General features: G+C 41.4%; 1 protein-coding gene across 1 annotated transcript in view; it reads right to left on the reverse strand.

Annotated features, from left to right (window-relative positions):
• LOC135560291 (regulator of G-protein signaling 11-like) overlaps window positions 1–19724 on the reverse strand; it is a gene marked incomplete at its 3' end in the record, with an annotated part of 78265 nt that overhangs the window by 25820 nt on the left and 32721 nt on the right. Inside the window, exons 4-6 of the mRNA XM_065002149.1 lie at window positions 14324–14446; window positions 14151–14232; window positions 3171–3239 (exon numbers count right to left, since the gene is read on the reverse strand). Coding sequence (XP_064858221.1) covers window positions 3171–3239; window positions 14151–14232; window positions 14324–14446 — 274 coding nt within the window. The remainder of the gene's footprint in view (window positions 1–3170; window positions 3240–14150; window positions 14233–14323; window positions 14447–19724) is intronic.

The raw sequence follows: 19724 nt of genomic DNA on the forward strand, positions 1-19724 counted from the left end.
AGACATGGAGAGATAGAGAGGGGGAAAGAAAGATGGAAAGAGGAGAAAGAGATAGAGAGGGGGAAAGAAAGATGGAAAGAGGAGATAGAGATAGAGAGAGAGGGGGAAAGAGGAGAGAGAAAGGGGGAGTGAGGAGAGAGGAGATAAAGACATGGAGAGATAGAGAGGGGGAACGGGGAGAGAGGAGATAGAGACATGGAGAGATAGAGAGGGGGAAAGAGGAGAGAGGAGAGCAAAATGGAAAGAGGAGAGAGAAAAGAGGAGAGAGGAGATGGAGAGATAGAGAGAGGGAAAGAGGAGAGAAGAGATAGAGACATGGAGAGATAGAGAGGGGGAAAGAAAGATGGAGAGAGAGGAGATAGAGAGACATGGAGAGATAGAGATGGAGAAAGAAAGATGGAGAGAGGGAGAGAGAGAGAGAGGGGAAAAGAGGAGATAGAGACATGGAGAGATGAGGAGATAGAGACATGGAGAGATAGAGAGAGGGGGTGAGAGGAGAGAGAAGAGAGGAGAGAGGAGAGAGGAGATAGAGACATGGAGAGATAGAGAGGGGGAAAGAAAGATGGAGAGAGAAAGAGGAGATAGAGACATGGAGAGGGGGAAAGAAAGATGGAGAGAGAAAGAGGAAAGAGGAGATAGAGACATGGAGAGATAGAGGGGGAAAGATGAGAGAGAAAAGGGGAGTGAGGAGAGAGGAGATAGAGACATGGAGAGAGAAGATAGAGACATGGAGAGATAGAGAGGGGGAAAGAGGAGATAGAGACATGGAGAGATAGAGAGGGGGAAAGAAAGATGGAAAGAGGAGATAGAGACATGGAGAGATAGAGAGAGAGGGTGAAAGAGGAGAGAGAAAGGGGGAGTGAGGAGAGAGGAGATAAAGACATGGAGAGATAGAGAGGGGGAACGAGGAGAGAGGAGATAGAGACATGGAGAGAGGAGATAGAGACATGGAGAGACAGAGAGAGAGGGGGAAAGAGGAGAGAGAAAGGGGGAGTGAGGAGAGAGGAGATAAAGACATGGAGAGATAGAGAGGGGGAACGAGGAGAGAGGAGATAGAGACATGGAGAGATAGAGAGGGGGAAAGAGGAGAGAGGAGAGCAAAATGGAAAGAGGAGAGAGAAAAGAGGAGAGAGGAGATGGAGAGATAGAGAGAGGGAAAGAGGAGAGAAGAGATAGAGACATGGAGAGATAGAGAGGGGGAAAGAAAGATGGAGAGAGAGAGAGAGGAGATAGAGAGACATGGAGAGATAGAGATGGAGAGAGGGAGAGATAGAGAGAGAGGGGAAAAGAGGAGATAGAGACATGGAGAGATGAGGAGATAGAGACATAGAGAGAGAGAGAGAGAGAGAGAGAGAGAAGGGGCGAGAGGAGAGATGAGATAGAGACATGAAGAGATAGAGAGGGGAAAAGAGGAGATAGAGACAAGGAGAGATGAGGAGATAGAGACATGGAGAGATAGAAAGAGGGGGTGAGAGAAGAGAGGAGAGAGGAGAGAGGAGATAGAGACATGGAGAGATAGAGAGGGGGAAAGAAAGATGGAGAGAGAAAGAGGAAAGAGGAGATAGAGACATGGAGAGGGGGAAAGAAAGATGGAGAGAGAAAGAGGAAAGAGGAGATAGAGACATGGAGAGATAGAGGGGGAAAGAGGAGAGAGAAAAGGGGAGTGAGGAGAGAGGAGATAGAGACATGGAGAGAGGAGAGGGGGAAAGAAAGATGGAGAGAGAAAGAGGAAAGAGGAGATAGAGACATGGAGAGATAGAGGGGGAAAGAGGAGAGAGAAAAGGGGAGTGAGGAGAGAGGAGATAGAGACATGGAGAGAGAGATAGAGACATGGAGAGATAGAGAGGGGGAAAGAAAGATCGAAAGAGGAGATAGAGACATGGAGAGATAGAGAGGGGGAAAGAAAGATGGAAAGAGGAGATAGAGACATGCAGAGATAGAGAGAGAGGGGGAAAGAGAGAGAGAAAGGGGGAGTGAGGAGAGAGGAAAGACATGGAGAGATAGAGAGGGGGAAGAGGAGATAGAGACATGGAGAGATAGAGAGGGGGAAAGAGGAGAGAGGAGAGCAAAATGGAAAGAGGAGAGAGAAAAGAGGAGAGAGGAGATGGAGAGATAGAGAGAGGGAAAGAGGAGAGAAGAGATAGAGACATGGAGAGATAGAGAGGGGGAAAGAAAGATGGAGAGAGAGAGAGAGAGAGAGGAGATAGAGAGACATGGAGAGATGGAGAAAGAAAGATGGAGAGAGGGAGAGATAGAGAGAGAGGGGAAAAGAGGAGATAGAGACATGGAGAGATGAGGAGATAGAGACATAGAGAGAGAGAGAAGGGGCGAGAGGAGAGATGAGATAGAGACATGAAGAGATAGAGAGAGGGGGTGAGAGGAGAGAGAAGAGAGGAGAGAGGAGAGAGGAGGTAAGAGGAGAGAGAAGAGAGGAGAGAGGAGATAGAGACATGGAGAGACAGAGAGCGGGAAAGAGGCGAGAGGAGATAGAGACATGGAGAGATAGAGAGGGGGAAAGAAAGATGGAGAGAGAAAGAGGAAAGAGGAGATAGAGACATGGAGAGAGGAGAGGGGGAAAGAAAGATGGAGAGAGAAAGAGGAAAGAGGAGATAGAGACATGGAGAGATAGAGAGAGAGGGGGAAAGAGGAGAGAGAAAAGGGGAGTGAGGAGAGAGGAGATAGAGACATGGAGAGAGGAGATAGAGACATGGAGAGACAGAGAGAGAGGGGGAAAGAGGAGAGAGAAAGGGGGAGTGAGGAGAGAGGAGATAAAGACATGGAGAGATAGAGAGGGGGAACGAGGAGAGAGGAGATAGAGACATGGAGAGATAGAGAGGGGGGAAGAGGAGAGAGGAGAGCAAAATGGAAAGAGGAGAGAGAAAAGAGGAGAGAAGAGATAGAGACATGGAGAGATAGAGAGGGGGAAAGAAAGATGGAGAGAGAGAGGAGATAGAGAGACATGGAGAGATAGAGATGGAGAAAGAAAGATGGAGAGAGGGAGAGATAGAGAGATACATGGAGAGAGGAGAAAGAGAAATAGAGAGAGAAAACAAAAGAGAAAGTGAGAGAGAAGGACAGAGAGAAGGAGATAATTTAGTTTTATTACTGAGCAACATGTTTCAGGTCTGAGTGGTTATTGAGGTCTGTGGTCAGAGTTACAGGTTACTGACCAGTGCGACTCGGGAGCTGAGGACGTTGCATCTCTCAGGTCCCAGATCCAACACGTCAAATGCCCCCGGCTGCAACACACACACACACACACACTTTATTTATTTTTATTTCACCTTTATTTAACCAGGTAGGCCAGTTGAGAAGAAGTTCTCATTCATAACTGCGACCTGGCCAAAATAAAGCAAAGCAGTGCGAGAGAGGGTCCAGATTGTCCAGCTGTTTTGTAGGGGTCCATATTGTCCAGCTGATTTGTAGGGGTCCAGATTGTCCAGCTGATTTGTAGGGTCCAGATTGCCCAGCTGATTTGTAGGGTCCAGATTGCCCAGCTGATTTGTAGGGTCCAGATTTCCCAGCTGATTTGTAGGGTCCAGATTGCCCAGCTGATTTGTAGGGGTCCAGATTGTCCAGCTGATTTGTAGGGTCCAGATTGTCCAGATGTTTTGTAGGGGTCCAGATTGTTCAGCTGTTTTGTAGGGGTCCATATTGTCCAGCTGATTTGTAGGGTCCAGATTGTCCAGCTGATTTGTAGGGTCCAGATTGTTCAGCTGATTGGTAGTGTCCAGATTGCCAGATGTTTTGTAGGGGTCCAGATTGCCCAGCTGATTTGTAGGGGTCCATATTGTCCAGCTGATTTGTAGGGTCCAGATTGTCCAGATGTTTTGTAGGGGTCCAGATTGTTCAGCTGTTTTGTAGGGGTCCATATTGTCCAGCTGATTTGTAGGGTCCAGATTGTCCAGCTGATTTGTAGGGTCCAGATTGCCCAGCTGATTTGTAGGGGTCCATATTGTCCAGCTGATTTGTAGGGTCCAGATTGTCCAGATGTTTTGTAGGGGTCCAGATTGTTCAGCTGTTTTGTAGGGGTCCATATTGTCCAGCTGATTTGTAGGGTCCAGATTGTCCAGCTGATTTGTAGGGTCCAGATTGCCCAGCTGATTTGTAGGGTCCAGATTGTCCAGCTGATTTGTAGGGTCCAGACTCTCCAGCTGATTTGTAGGGTCCAGATTGTCCAGCTGATTTGTAGGGGTCCAGATTGTTCAGCTGATTTGTAGGGTCCAGATTGCCCAGCTGATTTGTAGGGGTCCAGATTGCCCAGCTGATTTGTAGGGTCCAGATTGTCCAGCTGATTTGTAGGGTCCAGATTGTCCAGCTGATTTGTAGGGGTCCATATTGCCCAGCTGATTTGTAGGGTCCAGATTGTTCAGCTGATTTGTAGGGTCCAGATTGTCCAGCTGATTTGTAGGGTCCAGATTGCCCAGCTGATTTGTAGGGTCCAGATTGCCCAGCTGTTTTGTAGGGGTCCAGATTGTCCAGCTGATTTGTAGGGTCCAGATTGTTCAGCTGATTTGTAGGGTCCAGATTGCCCAGCTGTTTTGTAGGGGTCCAGATTGTTCAGCTGTTTTGTATGGTCCAGATTGTCCAGCTTGCAACTCCACCCCCTTTGGCGGTTCTATGTTGTCGGAAAATTTTATAGTTAGGAATGGAAATTTCACGATTTTTGGTGGCCTTCCTAAGCCAGGATTCAGACACGGCTAGGCCATCTGGGTTGGCAGAGTGTGCTAAGGCAGTGAATAAAACAAACTTAGGGAGGAGGCTTCTAATGTTAACGTGCATGAAACCAGGCTTTTACGGTTACAGAAGTCAACAAATGAGAGCGCCTTGGGAATAGGAGCGGTGCAGGGGGCTGCAGGGCCTGGGTTAACCTCTACATCACCAGAGGAACAGAGGAGGAGTAGGATAAGGGTACGGCTAAAGGCTATAAGAACTGGTTGTCTAGTGCATTCAGAACAGAGAGTAAAAGGAGCAGGTTTCTGGGCACGGAAGAATGGATTCAAGGCATAATGTACAGACAAGGGTATGGTAGGATGTGAGTACAGTCGAGGTAAACCTAGGCATTGAGTAGCGATGAGAGAGGTTTTGTCTCTAGAGGCACCAGTTAATGTGGTCACCGCATGTGTGGGGAGTGGAACAAAAGGCCTAGCTAAGGCATATTGAGCATGGCTTGAGGCTCTACAGTGAAATAAGACAATAATCACTAACCAAAACAGCAATAGACAAGGCATATTGACATTAGGGAGAGGCATGTGTAGCAGAGTGAATATCGGGTCAGGTGAGTAGCAATAGATGACTCAGGGAGCCAATTTATTAGTGCTACTACGCTAGGCTAGCTGGAGACACAGCGATTCAGTAGTGCTACTACTCTAGGCGAGCTGGAGACACAGCGATTCAGTAGTGCTACTACTCTAGGCGAGCTGGAGACACAGCGATTCAGTAGTGCTACTACGCTAGGTGAGCTGAAGACACAGCGATTCAGACAGCTAGCAGGCCGGGATAGCAGATGGGCCTCTGGGGACGTCGCGACGGAAGACCCTGTTGAAACCACCTCAGACGGTTATGTCGACAGACCAGTCGTGATGGATCGTCGGGGCTCCGTGCCGACCTTAAAGGGTCTAGGCCAATTGGCAAACGAGGTATTGTAGCCCAAGAATTGGCTGATGAACCTCTTCGGCTAGCCAGGAGATGGGCCTAGCTTGAGGCTAGCTCCAGGCTAACTGGTGCTTGCTTCAGGACAGAGACGTTAGCCAGGAATAGCCACTCGGATAGCAGCTAGCCAGCTGCGATGATCTGGTGTAAAGGTTCAGAACTTGCAGTAGGAATCCGGAGATGTGGTAGACAAAAAGCAGTCCGATAATCTCTGGGTATATCGCGCTGTGCAGACTGGCAGGAATTGACCGGGCTGAGGCTGGCTGATGTCCATGTTAACGGTGATGATCGCTAGCAGTGGCTAACTGGCTAGTAGCTAGTTAGCTGGCTAGCTTCTGGTGAGGGGTTCGGTTCTAAAGTGTAATAAATAGCAGATCCGTACCACATTGGGTGAGGCGGGTTGCAGAGAGCATGTTCAGTCCGTAGATGGAAATTGAGATTAGAAACATATACAAAATATATATGAAGAAAACAAAGAAAATTATATTTTCAGTCATGGCCAAAAGTTTTGAGAATGACACAAATATTAATTTTCACAAAGTCTGCTGCTTCGGTGTCTTTAGATATTTTTGTCAGATGTTACTATGGAATTGTTATGGGATTTTTATGAATAATGCTTAATTGTGTATACATTTAGCTTAGAACTATAACTAAACAGAATACTACTCTGTTACTGTATGAATGTATGAATCTTATTATAATCATAACACTGAATATAATATGTGTAGTTTTAGTCAAGAATTAGAACAAGGACTTTCTGTTCCTACCCAGGGAGGAAGAGACCTTGGGCTGGTAGTAGATGGAATACTGTGTTCCTTACAGGACATCCTGTTCCTACCCAGGGAGGGAAGAGACCTTGGGCTGGTAGTAGATGGAATACTGTGTTCCTTACAGGACATCCTGTTCCTACCCAGGGAGGGAAGAGACCTTGGGCTGGTAGTAGATGGAATACTGTGTTCCTTACAGGACATCCTGTTCCTACCCAGGGAGGGGAGAGACCTTGGGCTAGTAGTAGATGGAATACTGTGTTCCTTACAGGACATCCTGTCCCTACCCAGGGAGGGGAGAGACCTTGGGCTGGTAGTAGATTGTTTAACAGGTGGTAGACAATGTGAGAAGGCTTGTGAACTATATTGCCGTTGTATCTGAGAGGAGGAGGGACATTTATGATGAAATGTGAGGTATATAAACCAATGTACATGGTATTATGACCAGAGCTCTCGCGAATAAACGCCTTAGGCTAATTTTGTTTGACTGGTCTCTGTCTATTTTATACAAATAAGAACCTTACAGATTCTTAGAAACTGACAGAGTGTTTTAATTGAATTGGTTAATGAACACATAAGAACTATGTGAATTCATCTAACGGGAATACTGAAGTATACTGAAGTATAATTACAAGCATTTCATAAGTGTCAAAGGGCCTTTATTGACAATTACATGAAGTTGATGCAAAGACTCAATATTTGCAGTGTTGACCCTTCTTTTTCAAGACCTCTGCAGTCAATTAACTTCTGGGCCACATCCTGACTGATGCCAGCCCATTCAATGAACTTCTGGGCCACATCCTGACTGATGGCAGCCCATTCAATGAACTTCTGGGCCACATCCTGACTGATGGCAGCCCATTCAATTCACTTCTGGGCCACATCCTGACTGATGGCAGCCCATTCAATTCACTTCTGGGCCACATCCTGACTGATGGCAGCCCATTCAATTAACTTCTGGGCCACATCCTGACTGATGGCAGCCCAGTCAATTAACTTCTGGGCCACATCCTGACTGATGGCAGCCCATTCAATGAACTTCTGGGCCACATCCTGACTGATGGCAGCCCATTCAATTAACTTCTGGGCCACATCCTGACTGATGGCAGCCCATTCAATGAACTTCTGGGCCACATCCTGACTGATGGCAGCCCATTCAATGAACTTCTGGGCCACATCCTGACTGATGGCAGCCCATTCTTGCATAATCAACGCTTGGAGTTTGTCAGAATGTGTAGGTTTTTGTTTGTCCACCCGCCTCTTGAGGATTGACCACAAGTTTTCAGTGGGATTAATGTCTGGGGAGTTTCCTGGCCATGGACCCAAAATATCGATGTTTTGTTCCCCAAGCCACTTAGTTAGTTCAGTGAAAATGACTTTACCTCAGTCCTCAGCAGTCCAATCCTTGTACCTTTTGCAGAAAAAAAAAATTCTGGAGAGAAGTGGCTTCTTTGCTGCCCTTCTTGAGACCAGGCCATTCTCCAAAAGTCTTTGCCTCACTGTGCGTGCAGATGCACTCACACCTGCCTGTTGCCATTCCTGAGCAAGCTCTGTAGTGGTGGTGCCCCGATCACGCAGCTGAATCAACTTTAGGAGACAGCTTGCTTGCTGGACTTTCTTGCGCGCCCTGAAGCCTTCTTTACAACAATTGAACTGCTCTCCTTGAAGTTCTTGATGATCCGATAAATGGTTGATTTAGGTGCAATCTTACTGGCAGCAATATCCTTGTCTGTGAAGCCCTTTTTGTGCAACGCAAGGACGACAGCACGTGTTTCCTTGCAGGTAACCATGGTTGACAGAGGAAGAACAATGATTCCAAGCACCACCCTCCTTTTGAAGCTTCCAGTCTGTTATTCGAACTCAATCAGCATGACAGAGTGATCTCCAGCTTTGTCCTCGTCAACACTCACACCTGTGTTAAAGGGATAATCACTGACATGAGGTCAGCTGGTCCTTTTGTGGCAGGGCTGAAATGCAGTGGAAATGTTTTTTTGCAATTCAGTTAATTTGCATGGCAACGAGGGACTTTGCAACTAATTGCAATTCATCTGATCACTCTTCATAACGTTCTGGAGTATATTCAAATTGCCATCATACAAACTGAGGCAGCAGACTTTGTGAAAATTAATATTTGTCATTCTCAAAACTTTTGGCCACGACTGTACACGGGACAAGACAATAACAGAAGTTCAACTGCTACGCCATCTTGGTCAGCTGACACACACACACACACACACACACACACACACACACACACACACACACACACACACACACACACACACACACACACACACACACACACAGTCAGCTCTGAGAGAGAGTGTGAGCACTTAGCCCTGCTCATGTTTTCCACTCTATTTCCTCCATCTTTATTCCCTCCATTATCTCTCTCCACTCCTCTGCACTCTCTTTTCCTCCGCTCCTCCTCTTTAATTCATGAGAATTAAGGAACAGAAGAGAAAGTGCACCCTCCCCTCCACTCTCTCCTGCTCTCCCTCTATACCCTCTCTCCTCCTCTCCCTCAACTCCACTCTCTCCTCCCCTCACTGCTCCTCCTTGTCTCTATACCCCCTCCCTCCCTCCCTCTCCCTCACTCCCCTTATATATTTTTTCTGGTCTGGGTCTGGGTTAGACTGGTCTGGGTTAGACTGATCTGGTCTGGGTTAGACTGATCTGGTCTGTAGTAGTACTACTAGTATAGTAGTAGTAGTAGTAGTAGTAGCAGTATAGCAGTAGTATCAGTGTAGTAGTAGTAGTAGTAATAATAGTAGTCCAGTAGTAGTAAAGTAGTAGCGCAGTAGTAGTATAGTAGTAGTAATATTAGCTGTATAGTTATAGTAGTATAGTAGTAGTAACATAAGTAGTATAGTAGTAGTATAGTATTAATATTAGTAGTATAGTAGTAATAATATTAGTAGTATAGTAGTAGCAATACGAGTAGTATGGTGTTAGTAATATTGGTTGTATAGTGGTATAGTAGTATAGTAGTAGCAGTGCAGTAGCAGTAGTGTTAGTAGTATGCCGATGGTAGTATAGTAGTAATATTAGTAGTATAGTAGTAGTAGTAATATTAGTAGTAGTAGTAGTAGTCTAGTAGTGGTAATATTAGTAGTATAGTAGTAGCAGTACAGTAGTAGTAATATTAGTCAAATTAGTAGTAGTATAAATAGTAATAGTCCAGTGTAGTAGTAGTAGTAGTAGTAGTAGTAGTAGTAGTCATAATATAGTCATAGTGTAGGAGTAGTAGTAGTAGTCATAGTATAGTCGTAGTATAGTAGTAGTAGCAGTAGAAATAGTAATAGCCATAGTGTAGTAGCAGTCATAGTGTAGCCACAGTGTAGTAGTAGTCATAGTGTAGTCATAGTGTAGTAGTAGTCATAGTGTAGTCATAGTGTAGTAGTAGTAGTTGTCTAGTAGTAGTGGAAGCATAGTAGTAGAAATAGTCATAGTTGTAGTACAGCAGCAGTCAAGTAGTAGTATAGTAGTAGTAATTAGTACCCATAGTAGTAGTAACAGTAGTAGCAGTATAGTAATAGTAATATTTGTAAAATTAGTAGTAGTAGTAGTAGCAGTAGTAGTAGTAATACTTACAGTAGTAGTGTTAGAATAGTAGTATAAGTAGTAGCAGCTTGTAGTAGTAGTAGTATTAGTAGCATAATAGTAGTATAGCAGTAATATTGGTAGTAGTAGTCATAGTTGTATTATAGTAGTCTAGTAGTATTATAGCAGTAGTAGCAGTAATATATTTAGTATTACAGTAGCAGTATAGTAGTATTATAGTAGTAGCCATAGTTGTATTATAGTGAGTATAGCAGTGGTATCACAGTAGTATAGCAGTAGTAGTGATAGTTGCATTATAGTAGTATAGTAGCAGTATAGCAGTGTTAGCAGTAGTGATAGTAGCAGTAGTAGTTAGCAGCATAGTATAGTATTATAGTAGTATAGTATAGTAGTCTGGCAGTAGTAGTATAGCAGCATAGTAATAGTAGTATAGTAGTAGTATAGTAGTATTATAGTAGTAGCCACAGTTGTATTATAGTAGTATGTAGTGGTATCATGGCAGTAGTAGTATAGTAGTAGTACATTGTATTATAGTAGTATAGTAGTACACAGCAGTAGTATAGTAGTACAGTGGCAGTATAATAGTAGTATAGTAGTATTACAGTAGTAGTATAGTAGTAGTAGTCATAGTTGTAGTATAGTAGTATAGCAGTAGTATCTTAGTAGTATAGTAGTAACATAGCAGTATAGTAGCAGCACAGCAGCAGTATAGTAGTAGTATATTAGTAGTATAGTAGCAGTATATAGCAGTATAGTAGAAGTAGTCATAGTCCAAGTACAGTAGCAGCATAGTAGTATTGGTATCTAATAGTAGTATAGTAGTAGTATAGTAGTAGTAGTCATAGTTGTATTATAGTAGTATAGTAGTAGTAGTAGTAGTCCTAGCTGTATTATAGTAGTATAGTAGTAGTATCTTAGTAGTATAGTAGCAGTATAGTGGCAGTATAGTAATAGTATCTTAGTAGTATGGTAGTAGTGTAGTAGCAGTATAGTAGTATGGCAGTCTTATGGCAGTAGTAGTATAGTAGTAGTAGTATTACAGTAGTATAGCAGCAGTAGCAGTAGCAGCAGCAGCATCCAGCAGTACAGCAGTAGTCATAGCGGCAGTATAGCGGCAGTATGGCAGCATTATGGCAGCAGTGCAGTAGCAGTAGTCATAGCCTGTATTATAGTAGTACAGCAGTAGTATAGTAGCAGTATAGCGGCAGTATGGCAGTATTATGGCAGCAGCAGCAGTAGCAGTCATAGTAGTATTACAGTAGTACAGCAGCAGTATAGCAGCAGTAGTCATAGTTGTATTATTACAGCAGCAGCACAGCAGCAGCATCCAGCAGCACAGCAGCAATACAGCGGCAGTATAGCAGCAGTATAGCAGCAGTACTTAGCAGCAGTGCAGCAGCAGTCACAGTGGTAGTACAGCAGCAGTATAGCAGTAGTATAGCAGCAGTACAGCAGCAGTCATAGCAGCATAACAGCAGCATAGCAGCAGCAGCAGCAGTACAGCAGCAGTATAGCAGCAGCATAGCAGCAGTCACAGCTGTATTAGTAGTACAGCAGCAGCATCCAGCAGTATAGCAACAGCATAGTAGTGGTATAGTGGTAGTATAGTGGTAGTAGTCACAGCTGTATTATAGTAGTATAGTAGTAGCTTGCTCCTAGTAGTCATAGTTGTATTATAGTATAGTAGTAGTATAGTAGTAGTATAGTAGTTGTATTATAGTAGTATAGTAGTAGTAGTCATAGCTGTATTATAGTAGTATAGTAGTAGTATAGTGGTAGTATAGTAGTAGTAGTCATAGCTGTATTATAGTAGTATAGTAGTAGTATAGTAGTAGTATAGTAGTAGTATCTTAGTCATATAGTGGTAGTATAGTGGTAGTATAGTGGTAGTATAGTAGTAGTAGTCATAGCTGTATTATAGTAGTATAGTAGTAGTATAGTAGTAGTATAGTGGTAGTATAGTAGTAGTATAGTAGTAGTATAGTAGTAGTATCTTAGTAGTATAGTAGTAGTATAGTGGTAGTATAGTAGTAGTATAGTGGTAGTATAGTGGCATATTTACACATGGTTTGTTGATAGTGTAGTAGTCCTGACACTGGTAGTATTATGGCAGTAGTGTAGTAGTAGTAGTCATAGCTGTATTATAGTAGTATAGTAGTAGTATAGTGGTAGTATAGTGGCATATTTACACATGGTTTGTTAATCAGCCAGTAGGCTTGCTCCTGACACTTACATTTACATTTAAGTCATTTAGCAGACGCTCTTATCCAGAGCGACTTACAAATTGGTGCTTTCACCTTATGACATCCAGTGGAACAGCCACTTTACAATAGTGCATCTAGGTCTTTTAAGGGGGGGAGGGGGAGAAGGATTACTTTATCCTATCCTAGGTATTCCTTAAAGAGGTGGGGTTTCAGGTGTCTCCGGAAGGTGGTGATTGAGTGAGGAGTTTGTTCCACCATTGGGGGGCCAGAGCAGCGAACAGTTTTGACTGGGCTGAGCGGGAACTGTACTTCCTCAGTGGTAGGGAGGCGAGCAGGCACTGGTAGTATTATGGCAGTAGTGTAGTAGTAGTAGTCATAGCTGTATTATAGTAGTATAGTAGTAGTATAGTGGTAGTATAGTAGTAGTATAGTAGTAGTATAGTGGTAGTATAGTAGTAGTATAGTGGTAGTATAGTAGTAGTATAGTGGTAGTATAGTAGTAGTAGTATAGTATAGTAGTAGTATAGTAGTATAGTGGTAGTATAGTAGTAGTATAGTAGTAGTCATAGCAGTATAGTAGTAGTAGTATAGTGGTAGTATAGTGGTAGTATAGTAGTAGTATAGTGGTAGTATAGTAGTAGTATAGTGGTAGTATAGTAGTAGTATAGTAGTAGTAGTAGTGGTAGTATAGTAGTAGTATAGTAGTAGTATATAGTAGTAGTTAGTAGTATAGTAGTAGTTAGTAGTATAGTAGTAGTATAGTAGTAGTATAGTGGCATATTTACACATGGTTTGTTGATCAGCCAGTAGGCTTGCTCCTGACACTGGTAGTATTATGGCAGTAGTGTAGTAGTAGTAGTCATAGCTGTATTATAGTAGTATAGTAGTAGTATAGTAGTAGTATAGTAGCATATTTACACATGGTTTGTTAATAGCCAGTAGGCTTGTGACACTAGTATTATGGCAGTAGTCAGCAGTAGTAGTATAGCACATTACAGCAGCACAGCAGCAGTATAGTGGCAGTACAGTGGCAGTAGCAGCAGCAGACAGCTGGCAGCATAGCAGCACAGCAGCAGCAGTACAGTGGTAGCATAGGGCACTATAGCAGTAGTATAGTGGCAGACAGCAGCAGTACAGCAGCAGCACAGCAGCAGTACAGCGGCAGTACAGCAGCAGTTACGGCAGCACAGCAGCAGCAGCAGCAGCAGCAGCACAGCACAGCACAGTGGCAGTACAGTGGCAGTACAGCAGCAGTACAGTGGCAGCACAGTAGCAGTACAGTGGCAGTACAGCAGCAGTTAGCAGCAGCAGCAGCACAGCAGCAGCAGCACAGCAGCAGCAGTACAGCAGCATACAGCAGCATGGTACAGCGGCAGTACAGCAGCAGTAGGGTTAGCACAGCGGCAGTCAGTATAGGTTTGTTGAGTCAGCCAGCAGGCTTGTAACACCGGCAGGAACAGGTGTAGTAAAGGTTTAGCAAAGGTTACAGTTTACAGCACAGTTAAGCAGGATAGCAGCAATACAGGTTTAGGAGCAGCATTTAGTAGTATAGGTCGGCAGTAGCAGCAGCACAGGCAGTATAGTAGTAGCATAGTAAAGTAGTAAAGTAAGTTTACTAAAGGTTTAGTATAGGTCTAGTAAGTGGTTTAATAAAGGTTTAGTAAGGGTTAGTAAATGGTTTAGTGAAGTTAGTACAGGTAGTAAAGGGTTAGTATTAGGTTTAGTAAAGGGTTAGTACAGTAGTAAAGCTGTATTACAGGTAGTATAGTAGTAGTAGGCAGTAGTAGTTGGTAGTATAGTGGCATATTTACAGGTTTGTTGATCAGCCACAGGTTTCCTGACACTGGTTAGTATTATGGCAGTAGTGTTAGTAGTAGTAGTCATAAAGCTGTATTATAGTAGTATAGTAGTAGTATCTTAGTAGTATAGTGGTAGTATAGTAGTAGTATAGTGGCATATTTACACATGGTTTGTTAGTCAGCCAGTAGGCTTGCTCCTGACACTCCAGAACGATACGGTCAGCCTTCCTTCTCTGCTTAGAGGCCCTGCACACACACAGAGAGAGACACACAGGGTTAAGAGAGGTGAGTGTGTGTTTGTGTGTCTGAGTGTGTCTGAGTGTGTGTGTGTAGTTACCTGAGCTGTTCTCTAGCCTGCATCACCACAAAGTCCCAGGTGTGGTTAATCTTCTTGTGCAGGATGCTGTAGTTCTCCTGAAGAGGAGAGGGGATGAGAAGGACAGGACGGTTAGTGATCCTACTGATGGACAGACAGATAGTGGAGATAGGAAAGGTGTACTAAAGGTTTAGGAAAGGTGTACTAAAGGTTTAGGAAAGGTTTACTAAAGGTTTAGGAAAGGTTTAGGAAAGGTTTAGGAAAGGTTTACTGAAGGTTTAGGAAAGGTGTACTAAAGGTTTGGGAAAGGTTTACTAAAGGTTTAGGAAAGGTTTAGGAAAGGTTTACAAAAGGTTTAGGAAACGTTTACTGAAGATTAGGGTTTAGTAAAGGGTTAATACAGGTTTAGTAAAGGGTTAATACAGGTCTAGTAAAGGGTTAGTAAAGGGTTAATACAGGTTTAGTAAAGGGTTAGTAAAGGGTTAATACAGGTTAGTAAAGGGTTAATACAGGTTTAGTAAAGGGTTAGTAAAGGGTTAATACAGGTCTAGTAAAGGTTTAGTAAAGGGTTAATACAGGTCTAGTAAAGGGTTAATACAGGTTTAGTAAAGGGTTAATACAGGTTTAGTAAAGGGTTAATACAGGTTTAGTAAAGGGTTAATACAGGTTTAGTAAAGGGTTAATACAGGTTTAGGGTTAATACAGGTTTAGTTAATACAGGGTTAGTAAAGGGTTAATACAGGTTTAGTAAAGGGTTAATACAGGTTTAGTAAAGGGTTAGTAAAGGGTTAATACAGGTCTAGTAAAGGGTTAGTAAAGGGTTAATACAGGTCTAGTAAAGGGTTAATACAGGTTTAGTAAAGGGTTAATACAGGTTTAGTAAAGGTTTAGTAAAGGGTTAGTAAAGGGTTAATACAGGTTTAGTAAAGGGTTAATACAGGTTTAGTAAAGGGTTAATACAGGTTTAGTAAAGGGTTAATACAGGTTTAGTAAAGGGTTAATACAGGTCTAGTAAAGGGTTAATACAGGTCTAGTAAAGGGTTAATACAGGTTTAGTAAAGGGTTAATACAGGTCTAGTAAAGGTTTAGTAAAGGGTTAATACAGGTTTAGTAAAGGGTTAATACAGGTCTAGTAAAGGTCTAGTAAAGGGTTAGTAAAGGGTTAATACAGGTTTAGTAAAGGGTTAATACAGGTCTAGTAAAGGGTTAATACAGGTCTAGTAAAGGGTTAATACAGGTCTAGTAAAGGGTTAATACAGGTTTAGTAAAGGGTTAATACAGGTCTAGTAAAGGTTTAGTAAAGGGTTAATACAGGTTTAGTAAAGGGTTAATACAGGTTAGTAAAGGGTTAATACAGGTTTAGTAAAGGGTTAATACAGGTTTAGTAAAGGGTTAATACAGGTTTAGTAAAGGTTAATACAGGTCTAGTAAAGGGTTAATACAGGTCTAGTAAAGGGTTAATACAGGTTTAGTAAAGGGTTAATAGAGGTCTAGTAAAGGTTTAGTAAAGGGTTAATACAGGTCTAGTAAAGGTTTAGTAAAGGGTTAATACAGGTTTAGTAAAGGGTTAATACAGGTCTAGTAAAGGTCTAGTAAAGGGTTAATACAGGTTTAGTAAAGGGTTAATACAGGTTTAGTAAAGGTGTTAATCTAGCAAAGGGTTAATACAGGTCTAGTAAAGGGTTAATACAGGTCTAGTAAAGTTAATACAGGTTTAGTAAAGGGTTAATACAGGTTTTAGTAAGGGTTAATACAGGTTTAGTAAAGGGTTAATACAGGTCTAGTAAGGTCTAGTAAAGGGTCTAGTAAAGGGTTAATACAGGTCTAGTAAGGGTTAGGGTTAATACAGGTTTAGTAAAGGGTTAATACAGGTTTAGTAAAGGGTTAATACAGGTTTAGTAAAGGTTTAGTAAAGGGTTAATACAGGTTTAGTAAAGGGTTAATACAGGTTTAGTAAAGGGTTAATACAGGTTTAGTAAAGGGTCAGGTCTAGTAAGGGTTAATACAGGTTTAGTAAAGGGTTAATACAGGTCTAGTAAAGGGTTAATACAGGTTTAGTAAAGGGTTAATAAACCCCAGTAAAGGTTAAACAAAGGGTTAAAAGGGTTAAACAGGTTCTAGTGCAAACAATGCTTAGGTAAAGGGTTAATACAGGTTTAGTAAAGGGTTAATACAGGTCTAGTAAAGGGTTAATACAGGTTTAGTAAAGGGTTAATACAGGTTTAGTAAAGGTTAATACAGGTTTAGTAAGGGTTAATACAGGTTTAGTAAAGGTTAATACAGGTCTAGTAAAGGGTTAATACAGGTTTAGGAAAGGTTTAGTAAAAGGTTAATACAGGTTTAGTAAAGGGGTTAATACAGGTCTAGTAAAGGGTTAATACAGGTTTAGTAAGGTCTAGTAAGGGTTTAATACAGGTCTAGTAAAGGGTTAATACAGGTTTAGTAAAGGGTTAATACAGGTTTAGCAAAGGGTTAATCAGGTCTAGTAAATTTATTTAATACAGTTTAGTAAAGGGTTAGTAAAGGGTTAATACAGGTCCAGTAAAGGGTTAATACAAACAGTAAAGGGTTAGTAAAGGGTTAAACAAGCATTTTAGTAAAAGGGTTAGCAGGTGTGGTTAATCACAGGTCTAGTAAAGGGTTAATACAGGTTTAGTAAAGGTTAGTAAAGGTTAATACAGGTTTAGTAAAGGGTTAATACAGGTTTAGTAAAGGGTTAAAACAGGTTTAGTAAAGAGGTTAATACAGGTCTAGTAAAAGGTTAATACAGGTCTAAAGTTAATACAGGTTTAGGTTAATAGGGTTTAGTAAAGGTTAATACAGGTCTAGTAAAGGGTTAATACAGGTCTAGTAAAGGTTTAGTAAACAGGTTTAATAGTAAAGGTCTAGTAAAGGGTTAATACAGGTTTAGTAAAGGGTTAATACAGTCTAGTAAAGGGTTAATACAGGTTTAGTAAAATTAATACAGGTTTAGTAAAGGGTTAATACAGGTCTAGTAAAGGGTTAATACAGGTTTAGTAAAGGGTTAATACAGGTTTACAGTTTAAAGGGTTCAGGTTTAGTAAGGGTTAATACAGGTCTATAAAGGGTTTAATACAGGTTTTATAAAGGGTTATCATTATATAGTAAAGGGTTATCACAGGTCTAGTAAAGGGTTAATACAGGTCTAGTAAAGGGTTAATATTATTATAGTTTAGTAAAGGGTTAATACAGTTTAAAGGTTAATACATATTTAGTAAATGTAATATCACAGGTTTAGTAAAGGTTTAGTAAAGGTTAATACAGGCTTAGGCAAATATCACAGGTCTCTATGTGGCTTAGTAAAGGGTTATCACAGGTTTAGTAAAGGGTTAATACAGGTTTAGTAAAGGGTTAATACAGGTTTAGTAAAGGGTTACTACAGGTTTAGTAAAGGTTAATACAGGTCTAGTAAAGGGTTAATACAGTTTATAAAGGGTTAATACAGGTCTAGTAAAGGGTTACTACAGGTTTAGGTAAAGGTTAATACAGGTTTAGTAAAGGGTTAATACAGGTTTAGTAAAGGTTGGTCAATATGGGTCTAGTAAAAGGGTTAATACAGGTTTAGTAAAGGGTTAATACAGTTTTAGTGTATTTAGTGCAAAGTGTTAATTACAGGTCTAGTAAAGGGTTAATACAGGTTTAGTGTATGTAATAACTAGGTTTAGTAAAGGGTTAATACAGGTCTTAGTAAAGGGTTAGTAAAGGGCCACACAGGCTTAGTGTGCTATTAAAACAGGTCAGCAAAGGGTTAATATTTAGTAAAGGGTTAGTAAAGGGTTAATACAGGTCTAGTAAAAGGCTTAGAGGTTTGGTAAAAGTTGGGTTAATACAGGTTTAGTAAAGGGTTAATACAGGTCTAGTAAAGGGTTAATACAGGCTTAGTAAAGGGTTAATACAGGTTTAGTAAAGGGTTAGTGTTGTAATACAGGTTTAGTAAAGGTTTAGTAAAGGGTTATAAAAGGGTTAATACAGATCTAAAGGGGTTAATACAGGTCTAGTAGTTAATAAGGGTTAAAGATTTAATACAGGTTTAGTAAAGGGTTAATACAGTTTAGTAAAGGGTTACTAAAAGGGTTAATACAGGTCTAGTAAAAGGGGTTAATACAGGTCTTTAGTAAAGGGTTAATACAGGTTTAGTAAAGGTTAATACAGGTCTAGTAAAGGGTTAATACAGGTCTAGTAAAGGGTTAATACAGGTCTAGTAAAGGGTTAACAGGTTTAGTAAAGGGTTAATACAGGTCTAGTAAAGGGTTAGTAAAGGGTTTAATACAGGTTAGTAAAGGGTTAATACAGGTTTAGTAAAGGGTTATTACAGGTCTAGTAAAGGGTTAATACAGGTCTAGTAAAGTTGGTTAATACAGGTCTAGTAAAGGGTTAATACAGGTTTAGTAGAAGGGTTAATACAGGTCTAGTAAAGCTTAAATTAAGGCTTAGTAAAGGGTTACTACAGGTCTAGTATAATAATACAGGTCTAGTAAAGGGTCAATACTATATTTAGTAAAGGGATAATACAGGTCTAGGCAAAGGGCTTTTCAATACAGGCCTGCTGGTTAATTACAGGTCTAGCAATAACATATGTCTAGCAGCTGGCCAAATACAGTAATCTAGCAAAGGCCTAGTAAAGGGTTAATACAGTGTTAGGGCAAAGGGTTAATATATGTCCAGTAAATGTCAATACAGGTTTAGTGTTTTTCAATATTGCAGTCTAGTAAAGCGGCCAATACAGATTAGTAAAAGGGTTAATACAGTGTCTATAAATATATGGTTTAGCAAAGGCCAATATAGGCCTAGCAAAGGGCGCCAATACATCTATAAAAGGGTTAATTGCTATGTCTAGTAAAGGGCCAGTTTAGCAAATACAGGCTCCAGTAAAGGTTAATACAGGTTTAGGTAAAGGCCAATACAGTGTTTAGTGTGGTTAATATTGGTGTCCAGTAAAGGGCCAATACAGGCCTATAAAGGGTTAGTAAAGCAAAGTTAATACAGGTTTAGTAAAGGCCAATATTATGTTTAGGGCAGCGTCACAGGCCTAGTAAAGGGTTAATACAGGTTTAGTAAAGGGTTCATCACTAAGGTTTAGTAAAGGGTTCATACAGGCCTAGCAAAGTCACTATCAGTGGCCAATAAGGGTTATATCACAGGTTTAGTAAAGGGTTAATACAGGTTTAGTAAAGGGTTAATACAGGTCTAGCAGTAGTTATCAGCAGGTTTAGCAAAGTGGGCCAATACAGGTTTATGGCCAATATATAGTAAAGCGCCAATACAATCCAGCAAAGGCCCAGCAAGTGGCCAATACAGGTTTGAGTGCGCGCCAATACTATGTCTAGCAAGCCAATACAGGTTTAGGCAAAAGCTGGCCAATATACAGGTGCTCCAAAGGTAGCTAATACAGGTTTAGTAA

Source organism: Oncorhynchus nerka, linkage group LG15, assembly GCF_034236695.1.
Source record: "Oncorhynchus nerka isolate Pitt River linkage group LG15, Oner_Uvic_2.0, whole genome shotgun sequence".
Classification (NCBI taxonomy): Eukaryota; Metazoa; Chordata; class Actinopteri; order Salmoniformes; family Salmonidae; genus Oncorhynchus; species Oncorhynchus nerka.